Source organism: Myxine glutinosa, chromosome 3, assembly GCF_964187855.1.
Source record: "Myxine glutinosa chromosome 3, kmMyxGlut1.1, whole genome shotgun sequence".
Taxonomy (NCBI): Eukaryota; Metazoa; Chordata; class Myxini; order Myxiniformes; family Myxinidae; genus Myxine; species Myxine glutinosa.
In genome coordinates, this window is record NC_136263.1 from 108,615,619 (window position 1) to 108,629,714 (window position 14,096).

The 14,096-nt window shown below is 43.4% G+C and overlaps 1 protein-coding gene across 2 annotated transcripts in view; it reads right to left on the reverse strand.

Annotated features, from left to right (window-relative positions):
* EFHC1 (EF-hand domain containing 1) overlaps positions 1-14,096 on the reverse strand; it is a 97,832-nt gene that overhangs the window by 21,086 nt on the left and 62,650 nt on the right. For both annotated transcript variants that reach the window (XM_068110223.2, XM_068110224.2), the window contains 2 exons: positions 7,526-7,739; positions 2,366-2,512 (listed from right to left, as the gene is read on the reverse strand). In XM_068110223.2, the coding sequence (XP_067966324.2) occupies positions 2,366-2,512; positions 7,526-7,739 (361 nt within the window). The remainder of the gene's footprint in view (positions 1-2,365; positions 2,513-7,525; positions 7,740-14,096) is intronic.

The window sequence follows — 14,096 nt, forward strand, 5'->3', positions numbered from 1 at the left end:
TTTGAGTCTTTTGGTCATCATCGTCTTTTGTTTGATGCAACTCAAGTTTGTTCATGGCATGAAAAAAAAAGTCGGGGTTTACGGGGGTCTACCAGCGGTCAAAGTGGATCCAGATTTGACCCCAACAGAGTAGGAATTTGCTTTTTCCTCTGAAATTACACACATGATTTCAATAAAACTTGATCACAACCTTCATACCAAAGTTTGTTGACGGTATTAGAAAAACTAGGGCATGCCCGTACTATATCTATATCTAAAATTATATCCCCCCCTCTATTTACATGAAATGGTTTGGTCCATGAAATGTTTTGGTCCATTCGCAACGCCAAAGCGAACGGCGAACGCTTTACATGAAATGGTTTGGTGCATGAAATGTTTTGGTCCATTCGCAACGCCAAAGCGAACGGCGAACGGCTTGCGAGTACAGTGACAATCCCCCCGGGGTTTTAATTAGTTTTAAAACGGAGCTTGGCAACCGCTGGCGTTCTTTAGCCGGCAGCTTCGCCCGCCCGAACGCCGTTACAGTACCTTCGACCGCGAGTTGCTCGGACTTCACTTGGCGGTCAGGCACTTCCGCCATCTGCTCGTGCGAGTACAGTGACAATCCCCCCCCCCCCCCCTCTATTTACATGAAATGGTTTTTATTAGTTTTAAAACATCGTTTAACGCCAACATAGCGCCAACATAGTTTGCAAACGTGAAATAAATGAATACGCTCTCAAATGTGCCATCCGAGGCAGAGTGTGTCCGCCACGTTCGGCACACGCGATAGCTCGCTGCTCTCTGATTGGTTGAATCGTTTTTTGGACATAGCTCGGTAAGTAATTGTCCGATTAATATGAAACCTTGAAAAGGCACATCCTCGGGTCCCCAGCAATATACCTGGCAAGTTTAAAGTATATGGGACCCGTGGTTGTCGAGAAACAGCGGTCACAGACAAACAAACGTACAAACGTACAAACGTACAAACAAACACACAGAGATTACTGGAATTATAGATAGATTGGGTTCTCGGGGAGTCTACTGGGACTGGGTTCTAGGGAAGTCTACGGGGGGGGGGGGGGGGGGAAAGGGGAGGGGTTACTTCCTTGCTCGTGGTGGCCGTTCATCCTGGATTGGTTTACTTGATACTGACGTCATTTGTTTTACTAGGACGTGCCCGTACGTGGGTGCCCGTTCCTTGCCAAAAAAAAAAAAAAATTTGTGTAGGGGTGTGTGTGTGTAAACATCCTAGGGCGTTGCCGTACGTGGGTGCAAAAAAACATGCGTGCAAACAACAACAACAAAAAAAAACTTTGAAATCACGTGGCAGTAACGACCACAGAACCCCCCTCCCTCTATTTACATGAATGGTTTGGTCCATTCGCAACGACCACAGAACCCCCCCCTCTATTTACATGAATGGTTTGGTCCATTCGCAAAGCCAAAGCGAACGACCACAGAACCCCCCCCCTCTATTTACATGAATGGTTTGGTCCATTCGCAAAGCCAAAGCGAACGACCACAGAACACACCCCCCCCCCCCCCCCCTCTATTTACATGAATGGTTTGGTCCATTCGCAAAGCCAAAGCGAACGGCGAACGGCTAAATCGCCATAGCTCGGTAAGTACTTGTCCGATTAATTTAAAACCTTGAAAAGGCACATCCTCGGGTCCCCAGCAATATACCTGGCAAGTTTCAAGTATATCGGACCGGTAGTTGTCGAGAAACAGCGGTCACAGACAAACAAACGTACAAACGTACAAACGTACAAACGTACAAACAAACACACAGAGATTACTGGAATTATAGATAGATTATGCCAAGAAGGCAAACAACAACCAATCTGAGTCAGACATGTCTCAGTATTTGACCCTCATAGTCCATGAATGATATTCAATTTCAGGCTGTTAATTTTACTACAGTATATCGAATATATGCCAAAAAAGGCCAAATCCATGTTATTACAATGCGTCTAGGTGGATGTCCTCTTTCATACGAAATTGAGGTTTATGGTGAAGTGAGGAGAAGAGTGGAAAAAGACAACTCACCTTACAGTGGGACAACAAGTATGGGGAAAAATAACGAACAAGAAAACAGGGCAGAGAGGAAACACAACAGATCTAAAGGAGGCCCCGCAAGAACACTCGGCCCGTACAAGGACACACAAACCCAGGATAAGAGCACACGCGCGAAGGCACTCGATGAGATGTATAAATACATGACATCATCAAATTAAAAACTAATGAACAAAAAACGTTAAACAAAAACAATTCAGAGAATACGCATCCTCATCATTTGAAAGAAATAAACAAAGCAATAATAATCAGTGCTAAAGCAAAATCGAGCAGACATTGATAAATAGGATATGTCAGCGTCCATTACCACTCGGTGCCTCCTCGTCGCTGGCTTTGTCGTCGTTAAACTTTTGCTGTAAGGACAAGAATGTCTCAGGGAATAAAGACTTTTGGCTCTCCATGTATCTTAACACAAAGGCATCGGCATCTGTGATGATGAAGTGATGCTTGAACACTGCAGACAGGGAAAAGGAACGTTACATGGAAAGGTTAGTTATTTGCTCAAACATTTACTGAAGTTTAGTAATAATAGAAAAAAAGGATCATCCTGAGATACCATACTCGGTGGTGTAATGGTCGGAGTGTCTATTCTGTGTCTGGGGTATCCATGGTTTGAATCCGACTCGGCTGAGTCCGACGAAAGACTTTTAAAATGGTATGTGCTGCTTCCTTGCTTGATGCTCAGCATTTATAAAGGTTAGAGCATGAACAACAACCATAGCACAGGCTTTATGAAAAGCGGAAAATACGGGAAGAAAATAGTGTACTTTCCTAATCTGGATTCTCGGCACAGCCCAAGCCTAATTCACTATCCCGGAGGATTTATGTACTGTATCCATGAGAGTCCAAAAGACATTCATTGTTATGGGTCCAAACACAAAAAACAGTTGTGATATGTCCTTGCGATTGCGCTAAGAAATCTATTCTATGCATATTCAGTGGATTAACATCAATGCATAAAGTAAGGACAAAAGTTAGCATTTATAAAAATGAAATAATGAATTTGAATAGCGTGAAATGGGGTGAATAGGGACAGCAAGGTGAATAGGGACAGCAAGGTGAATAGGGACAGCAAGGTGAATAGGGACAGCAAGGTGAATAGGGACAGCAAGGTGAATAGGGACAGCAAGGTGAATAGGGACAGCAAGGTGAATAGGGACAGCAAGGTGAATAGCGACAGCAAGGTGAATAGGGACAGCAAGGTGAATAGGGACAGCAAGGTGAATAGGGACAGCAAGGTGAATAGGAACAGCAAGGTGAATAGGGACAGCAAGGTGAATAGGGACAGCAAGGTGAATAGGGACAGCAAGGTGAATAGGGACAGCAAGATGAATAGGGACAGCAAGGTGAATAGGGACAGCAAGGTGAATAGGGACAGCAAGGTGAATTGGGACAGCAAGGTGAATTGGGACAGCAAGGTGAATAGGGACAGCAAGGTGAATAGGGACAGCAAGGTGAATAGGGACAGCAAGGTGAATAGGGACAGCAAGGTGAATAGGGACAGCAAGGTGAATAGGGACAGCAAGGTGAATAGGGACAGCAAGGTGAATAGGGACAGCAAGGTGAATAGGGACAGCAAGGTGAATAGGGACAGCAAGGTGAATAGGGACAGCAAGGTGAATAGGGACAGCAAGGTGAATAGGGACAGCAAGGTGAATAGGGACAGCAAGGTGAATAGGGACAGCAAGGTGAATAGGGACAGCAAGGTGAATAGGAACAGCAAGGTGAATAGGGACAGCAAGGTGAATAGGGACAGCAAGGTGAATTGGGACAGCAAGGTGAATAGGGACAGCAAGGTGAATAGGGACAGCAAGGTGAATAGGGACAGCAAGGTGAATAGGGACAGCAAGGTGAATAGGGACAGCAAGGTGAATAGGGACAGCAAGGTGAATAGGGACAGCAAGGTGAATAGGGACAGCAAGGTGAATAGGGACAGCAAGGTGAATAGGGACAGCAAGGTGAATAGGGACAGCAAGGTGAATAGGGACAGCAAGGTGAATAGGGACAGCAAGGTGAATAGGGACAGCAAGGTGAATAGGAACACAAACTGAAAAAAGTTCGGAACCTTTTTTCGCTGAAAATTGATAACCATACTGATTTGTTGATATTTGGGTTGAAAGTGTTCTCTTGTTTTTTTAAAAAGCAACTTATAGTCCCTATTAACCCCCTATATGGGTTAAATAGGCATAAATAGGATTTTTATGGCTGTCCCTATTCACCCCGTTTTACGGGTAAATAGGGACAGTCACTAATACAATAAAATAATAATCAAGAAACAATCCTGAGTTTCCAACTTATTGCTAAATTGATAGCTCAGATGGATGCACATAATATGCACCCATAATATAATCCACGGTGCCAATGAAAAAAAATATGGGATAAAAAGTTTCTCCAAACTGTCCCGATTTCTTGATTATTATTTTTTTGTATTAGTGACTGTCCCTATTCACCTGTAAAACGGGGTGAATAGAGACAGCCATAAAAATCCTATTTATTCCTATTTAACCCATATAGGGGGTTAATAGGGACTATAAGTTGCTTTTTAAAAAAACAAGAGAACACTTTCAACCCAAATATCAACAAATCAGTATGGTTATCAATTTTCAGCGAAAAACGTTTCCGAACTTTTTTCAGTTTGTGTTCCTATTCACCTTGCTGTCCCTATTCACCTTGCTGTCCCTATTCACCTTGCTGTCCCTATTCACCTTGCTGTCCCTATTCACCCCATTTTACGGTACTGTTCACGCTTACAATAGCTAAGTTAGAACTATCATTGATGATGTATGTAACAGGCAAAAAGAGATTAAAAGCAAATTAAATCCAATAATAGAATGCATCACAAACCTTTACTCCAAGGAATAATAAGTAATAAGGCCAAATAACATTGCCTTAAATCTCCCTACGACCTCCCTGCTGCCCCTTGAGCCATGACATGGCACAGTAGAATGCTGGAGAACACACCAACAGCAGAAATAGAGGGACACTTGCAGCAAGAATGGGAAAGGGGGAAAATGAGAGCAAGAAGAGGACACAGGGGTGAATGAGCTGGATACAGGCTCAATCACAGCAAGAAGGAGCTGGAAGGGAAAATTCGGAATGAAGCAGCATTCCTAGGGGAAAAAAATCCAAAAATCTGTTGCTCTGCCCCTGGCTGCACCGTGCCGCTGTTCCCACACGCCACTCTTCTCCACAGCTGAACTTTTGGTGACTGTTGTGCGAGGATCTCAGCTGGTAGTTTCCTCTTATCGGAAAATCGGCCAACAAGCGACGCCTGCATTGGCAGAACTTTCCAGACGATTACTTCACCTTTTCCTCCAGAAATCATCATGTGACCCCCATCTTCAGAATGTCCAGTAAAGAGCGAGGGCAGTCGAAACATCAGCAATATTTGATACGTCAGATATTTAACCACTGTATTAGATAGAATGGAAAAACGAATCATTGTGAAGGCTTGTGCCAGTCGGAATTGACGGACAGGTACAATGATGGATGGAATCAAGAGATCGTTGATCGATGTATTGTAACTGCTGTGGGAAACAAGGAGAAGCTGATGTTTCAAGTGTGAACCCTTCGTCGGAGTAAAAAAATATTCAACCAACTTGTCTCAAAACAACTGCTGCTGTCTCAAGTGTCATTAGAAGGACCAGAAGTGGAGGCACACTCCACTCACCCACCAGGCAATGAGTGCATCTCACTTATAGTAGTTGTAAGTGAGACATTTACCAATGGATTAAAAAAAACAATGAATCGCACTCTGGGCTTTGAGGCCTGGTAATCTTTTTCATTTTGGCAACTCAGAAAGACCTGTCTAGACTGCTGTCAGCAACAACGTGAGTGTAATGATTCCTGCATTTCATTTTTGGTTATCTTTTAGTTTCCGCACATTAAGATACAGACAAGGCAGAGGTATGCTGCAATCCCATGCAGCAAGCAAATTGTATGAAATAAAATCTACATAAAATGCATTCAGAAAGTATTCAGACCCCTTCACTTTTTTCACATTTTGTTACGTTGCAGCCTTATGCTGAATTCGTTTAAATTCATTTTTTCCCTCATCAATCTACACTCAATACCCCAAAATGACGAAGAGAAAACAGGATTTCAGAAAGTTTTGCAAATTTATTAAAAAGAAAAAACTGCAATATCACATTTACATAAGTATTCATACCCTTTGCTATGACACTTGAAATTTAGCTCAGGTGCCTCCCATTTCTCTTGATAATCTTTGAGATGTTTCTACACCTTGATTGGAGTCCACCTGTGGTAAATTCAATTGATTGGACATGATTTGGAGAGGCACACACCTGTCTATATAAGGTCTCACAGCTGACAATGCATATCAGAGCAAAAACCAAGCCATGAGGTCGAAGGAACTGACTGCAGAGCTCAGAGACAGGATTGTGTCGAGGCACAGATTGGGGAAGCCTACAAAAAATTTCTGCTGCATTGAAGGTTCCCAGGAGCACAGTGGCCTCCATAATTCTTAAATGGAAGAAGTTTGTAACAATCAGGACTCTTCCTGGAGCTGGCCGCCCGGCCAAACTGAGCAATCGGGGGCGAAGGGCGTTGGTAAGAGAGGTGACCAAGAACCCGATGGTCACTCTGGCTGAGCTCCAGAGATCCTGTGTGGAGATGGGAGAAACTTCCAGAAGGACAACCATCACTGCAACACTCCACCGATCTGGGCTTTATGGCAGTGTGGCCAGACGGAAGCCTCTCCTCAGTGAAAGACACATGAAAGCCCGCTTGGAGTTTGCAAAAAATCACCTAAAGACTCAGACCGAGAAACAAGATTCTGTGGTCTGATGAAACCAAGATTGAATTGTTTGGCTTCCGTCTGGCCACTCTGCCATCATCCTGAATGTCCTGTTTTCTCTTTGTCATTATGGGGTATTGAATGTAGATTGACGAGGGAAAAAATGAATTTAAACGATTTCAGCATGAGGCTGCAACATAACAAAATGTGAAAAAGTGAAGGGGTCTGAATACTTTCTGAATGCACTTTATCTACAAACTACATACAAAATGATAAGCCATAGCACTCACGCAATATCTAACATTCATTCTAATATCCCATTAACTAGCTTGAAACATGTATAGGATGGACTCCCCATGGAGAATATTTCAATACTAACTGATGCCATAGGTCACATGGTATGGCAGCCATATTGGATTTAAAATAATAGCCATCATTTTATCCAAAACCGCTCAATGAAAAAAAATGAAACTTGGCATACATCATCAACTCCCCATGGGGTATATTGGGTGATAACGATGACATCAACAGTGAAGTGGTATCCCAGCCATAATCACTTGAATTGACCATCATGCATGTTGAACCCTCCTAAGGTACTTTTTACAAGCAGGTTGCCCATCACTGAAAACCAGATAATGACATGAAAAGAGCAAATGAGTAATTCCTCAGATAGTTATGGACCTGTTGAATGAGATGAAGTCAAACGCTGACCTTCTATGGTGGCCCCAATAGCCAGGTCTCCCGGGTTGTAGTAGACAGGGGCATCAGGAGAGCTTCCGGGCTTGATAACACGGGTGCACTCCAGAAAGCGTCCACCGTTACGGCCCGTATTGGGCTGCATTGGCTCAAACACGCTGATGGTGTCGTTAGACAGGTGGTACGAAATGATGAAGGCACGTCCCTTGTCCTCGGCTATCGCTGAGTCCTGGTGAACATGTAGCGTTATCTCTTTCAAAGCACTTACTGTATGTGTTAAAAAGGTAATGAGAAACCTCCATAAACCTGTCTTCACCTACCTGTTGGTTTGCCCAGGAATCTTTTATAGCCCCAACATGAAACACTCTACTATATTAAACAAGGCATTTCCTTCTATCTTACTATAATTCACCAAATGTCTGTCCGTCCGTCCGCATCCAGGTACCGCAAAAACGGCTGAACCGATCGCAACGAAATTTTGGGTTGGTAATCCTGGGATCTCCTGGAGTAAAATGGGCGATATTGTTTTTCCTATTTCAGCTTTGGTCTCCAGCATTTTCAGGTTTGGAATCCTGCATAACGTTATTGTCCCAGGTACCGCAAAAACGGCTGCACCATTGGGAACGATACACCTCCATGCCCGTGGGATTCCTAAAGGTGACCCCACCAGTGTATGATAATTATAGAATTGAAAACAGCTGATCTAATCTTCACCAAATTTCGCATGCAGGTCATGAGCATTAAATAACCCCATACAGGTCATGGGAACAAAAATTAGTTTCAGTTTAATCATAAAGGTGCCCGTTTTAAAAGGCCTGTCTTTCCGGATTGAGGAACAAGAAACGGGAATGGGAGCTTCATGTAGCGGCTCCATTGGTAACATTTATTATTGTACGACAGCAGGAGCCCTTTAGAAGGAACATACAAAATTATATATAATAATATTTCTCATAGCAATAAAAAATATATAAACATACATGGAAGGAGCACACAACAACAACAACCATGACAACAGCAGCAACAATAATTACACATTGTAAAATATCCTAATATCCTTTTTTCGCATGTTCCACTTCATGTATGTATGTATTGGGGTAGAGAGGGTGGTTGGAGGGTGGGGCAACCTCTCCGAGCAACACTTATTGGGGGGCGGCAAGAAAAATTTAAATCTATGATCTATCTACACCTACGAGGACGTTTTTCCCATGGTGCATGGCCGACTCGGTTAGAACACCAAACACATGAATGAATCATCCTTTCTATGGAACATCAGGGTGGTAGTTTATAACTGGTTCAGAATCCGAACCCAGGGTGGACAGCTCAGAGCTGAGTGTGCAAACATCTTGACATTGCGGGTGGGAGCGCAGGGAGTCCGCTGGCCAATGGCTGCGACCAACGTTGTGCCAGAGAGTGGGGCCACCAAACAGGGGCACAGGGAATGCTGGGAAAATAACTCCAAACCGAAGCCTTGAATGTACAGTATCTCACATACTCATTCCTGTACAAGGTGAAGGCATCAGTGACGTTGATGTTGGTAAACTGTAAACATGTGCTTGTTTACACTCATCAGCTGTTCCACCCATGCCCCCACACAGGCCACAGACTCCCATATCTAAATCTAAATTACAAATGTTTTGATATTTTTTACAAATGGTGAAGCGAGTTTGCAAGACAGGATGGAGTTCCGAGCACGATGCAATTGACGCTGTCTCGTCCAACATGTATGAAATATCCGAAGCCTTGGAGCAGCTTGGTGATAGTAACACTGAGACGCAGGACACACCGTCGGCTATTTTGTTGAATAGTATGATGACCTACATTTTCACAGTATACATATTCGGTTGGAAGCCGGAGCTGACTGAGATTAATGACACACAAACCATTCTCCAAACGGCTGGGCTCGGGCTAGATGCCTCTGCTGCCAAGTTTGGGGCCCTTGTTTTATTTTTCCCAAAATGAGCAGGATAACACCGTCGGGTAGGCGAAAATCAATGCCGTCCATTTTTGCGAACACATGGAAATCTCTACAGAGCAGTAGATAAGGAAGAAGAGAACGCCAGTGGAAGACACCGCGGACACAGGTTTCTCATTACAAGATGAGATCAAACACGAGCAGTATGACATCTTGGATGTGCCACATGAGGATAATGACCCGAGACACCCATCAGATTGGTGACGAACATTGAGTTTGGGTTTCTCACGTCATTCAGTTGCCTGGTGGACCCATCCAACAACAGTAACATTGCCTTGAAATTCCACCATCTCACAGAGGGGTACGACCAGATCGGTGGACTGGAAGACACATGCAATCCTTATATCTGCTGTGAAGTGGGTATTTGAGGAATCTTCCCCCAACATTCCCATCACACTGAGAACATTTCTCACCATGTGTGTGTGAGCGTGGCAGCGTGTGAGGAGCTTCTCCAAACTGAAACTGATTAAGACCTTTCTCAGATCCACAATGATTCACTCTCGGCTCAGTAATCGAGCCATCCTCTCCATTGAGCAAGGACAAGCCGAGTCAATCGAGTTTGAAGCTGTGATAGATGAGTTTGCCTCACTCAAGGCTAGGAAAAGGTGATTCACACAATCACAACAACAAGTGCACGCTGAGTGGGCCAATGACCATTTTATTTGTCTCACCCCGAAAGGGATCTGTATTTGTGTGTTGTTTGTCTGTCTGTCTGTGTGCATGTGTCTATATATTTTTGCTTTAAAAATAGTTTAATATGCAACTGCTTGTCCGATCGATGCAAAACTTTAAACGTAGGAGGGACTCCCCATGGAGAATAATTAAATACTAACTCTGATGTCATAGGTCACATGGTATGACAGCCACAATGGATTACATTTTTTAAAATTGCCATCATTTTATCCAAAACCATTCAATGAACAAAAATTGAAAGTTGGCATATATCAACACCCATGGGGTATATTGGGTAATAATTATGACAACGGTGAAGTGGCATTCCAGCCATAATCGGTTGAATTGAAATTCTTATCCAAAAATCTGAAACTTCATATATCTGATCTATGACCCGATGTAAGTGAAGATTTAAATTTCTGACGTTCATAAACCATCACAACAAACAATGTGACATAATAGGGTACAGGGTGCATGGATGATGGGCTGATGGGCTGACGGATGTATGGGCCATAATAGTAGAGTGTTCAGTTAACAATGGTATTTCTGTTCAGAATGCGCGAGGCGAGACTATGCGCTCAACTATCACCATTCTAGTTTCGAAAGGTGGAAATTTGATACTGTATATCACCCCAAACATTATTTTTCCTTGATACGCCACTGTATGTACGTATGTCCCACATGGACTCAATTACAGACACAGGGAGAAATAAAAGAAAATAAAATGTTTTGGTAATCGGCCGGCACTCAGCTTTGCAGTTCAACCGAGGGCTTGTAGACGTTCATCGCCTCCAAACCACCACACGGGAAGCGCACAAAAATGGCGCAGAGTTGCGGTCCTCGACGTCCCAACATGATACTTCTCTCGATGCCGACTGCCCCAAACCTCTCTTGTTCAGTCTCTTCACAAGCACACACAAGCCAAAGATGGGCCACCGCCCGTGACCAAGCCAGAACAAAGGAGAGCGCGGCAAACACGACCGTCTACTATGAATCCCAGGATCAGAAGAAGAGACCAAGATGGCGAGACGGAGTCTTTTTCCTTCAGCTCTCGAAAGTTTGACGCTGACGTCACACTCTGACCAATCACCGAGCACTATTCCATCATCCATCACTCCAACCAATCACGAATCCCGGGGTGTGGTCTCCCCGTCACGAGTCGTTGGGGGGCGGAGTCTAGTTGCTGTTCGAGAATGTTCGGATGACGTCGGGGTTTACTTGTCGATCGGCAAATGCTGTTTCTATCAGACCTGGCAGCATGGTTGGCTAATGGAGCCCATCGCCTGGCCGGCTGAGTTTTATAAAAACATTAGGGAAAAATCACAGGGAGGCAATACATACTGGGGATTATTAACCATAAGACCTATAATTAATTAGCACAAAACCACCCTCCTTATGGCTACATGCAAACACTCTTAACCTGAACATTTACCCTGCTTATGTACATCGAGATGGCTTCATCTTCTTCGCGTTACACGGTCCATACTAAAACCTCCACATTCCTGACTTTCCTAAGGTATTTCTTGCCTACCCCCACAAACGTAACAGTATGTATGTATGTATGTATGTATGTATGTATGTATGTATGTATGCACTTTATGGAATCTAAAACAGCATGGCCGATCTCCATCAAATTTTGCATATGTGGTTGGGGATACTCAGGGCCAGGTCTTGGGCACAAAGGAGCCCCCCACCCTCCCAAACGTGCAATTTTCACCTGGACATGGAGAATTGTGCAAGAGGTTTAGCCACTGATCCCTGCTTGAGACAGGGGGGTATGGATACAACATTTCGCTCCCAGAGGGATTACTAGTGATGTAAATGAGGAACATACTGGTGATTATTAATGTAATGTTAATGATGTATCTTGAACCAAAATATTTTTTCATGTACAAAGATAGTGTTCATAATGTTACCCAATTCTCCATTATCATTCAATCAAACACAATAGATGCCAATGCCTTATGTCCCATTTCTCAATTTTAGTTATTGTTTGGTTTAGATGATAACCACTCACTTAGATGCTTGTAAAAATGAACAGCCATGGGAATCAAGCACACATCAGTTGAGTGAAGAAACTCTTATTTTAAATTCAGACGAATTAGCTGATGAGGATTCCATGGCAATTGCCCATCTGGAAGTCCATGAAAAAAGGATGGAACAATTTGTGTAGATTCCATCAAGCATCTGGATGATTGTTTCCAAAGTGTTGATTGCAAAGGGCTATGGAATGTCCATTGCCATAAAGGAGGTATTTGCTCAAGAACACCATTATGTTAAGAACCTGGTTGAGGTTGTGAAAACTCTGCAACCCACGGTGCTGATTGGAGTAGTTGCCATTGAAGGGGCGTTTACAGAGGATATTCTGAGAGACATGGCGGGGGCCAATAAGCATCCTGTCATCTTCGCTCTCAACAATCCTACCAGCAAAGTGGAAGGCAGTACAAAAGAGTGCTACTCGCTCAATGTGGGTCATGAGATCTATGCCAGTGGCAACCTCTTCCAACGAGGGAACCTCCCTGATAGGATAGTCTGCATCCAGTGCAGGGGAAAAAACTGATCTGGCCTTGAGTGTTGTGGCTTGTGGTGTACAGACCACTGAAGAAGAGCTCTTCCTCATAGCTGCACAAAGCATTGCCAACCTAGTGACCAATAGCAGTCCGGCTGAAAAGAGACTCTTTAACCGCTCAACCAAAGCTCCGTTGTTTTTCAAACATGGTGTGACATTCCTTTTGAGCAAATACTACACAGGATAATTGATTCTTGTCACATGCAGTTGTTTGTTCTCCAAAAAGTATTTCAACAAAATTTTGCAAAGTTCAGTAGCTAAATAATAAACTGTATAACATTCCCCTTGGTGTTACAAGTACCTTCTCAACTTAGAAGTACGAACTGACTTTTGAGCAGGCTGAGAAAGCGCATTCAGGAGAAGTCTTTCTTCAACTCTCTTGATTAATTTAAACTCTCTGTTCACGAAAGTACTCGAACAACTCAGTTGATCCTGAGTCAGTAGTAATGTAGGTGAAGTTTAAATGTTGCTAAAACTATGGCTGATTTGTATTGTACCATTAATAGAGTTGTTCTAACAGTCTTAATGGTAATGAAAAGAGTGGATGAATGGTTGCAACACAGAGGAAATCTTTGTGGTTGGCACGATTCTTAAAATTAGAGAAAGGTAAAATAAATAATTAAGCAAGTCCAAAAAAGTTGTTGAGGTTTGTAAAAGACAATTGTGGCATTTCTTATAGATTTTCCAATGACTGTAGTTCTGTCTTAATGCTTTAGACTTTAGAGTTTAGAGTGTGTTATGAAGTTATATGCCAATATTGACCACACTTCTTATGAAGCCATTTTTCATTTGGCAGCATGAGGTCCCACATAAAGTGTTGGAGCCCTCTTCTTTCATTACAGCAAATATCTGTGAGTAGCATCATTGCCTCCATATTAGGGCTGGAATTTGTAATTTGGCAAGGTTACTCATAATAAGTGAGCGAATCCTCATCTAAAAATCTCCGGCGATGAAGCTGAGTCCATGCGTTTTTGTCCCCCGTCGCACAGCGGAGCGAAAAGGGGACTATGGTTTTCTCCTCCGTCCGTGTGTCCGTCCGTCTGTGCGTGCGTGCGTGCGTAAGCGAAGGACCGCATTCGAATTTGGTGTGTGGGTGCAACCCACGTCAAAATCCAAGATGGCCGCCGCCATGTATGTCTGAACCTTGAGATGAATATATTGAAAAATAAGCGAAGTACCAACTTCTAATCTGGTGTTTGGGTGTATCTCGGCATAAGGAAGAACGCTTTTGAAAATTGGGTCGCCACGTCAAAATCCAAGATGGCCGCCACCATATATATGTCTGAACATTGTGAGCGAAATATCTTGAAAAATAAGCGAAGTACCAACTTCTAATCTGGTGTGTGGGTGTATCTAGGCACAAGGAAGAAGGC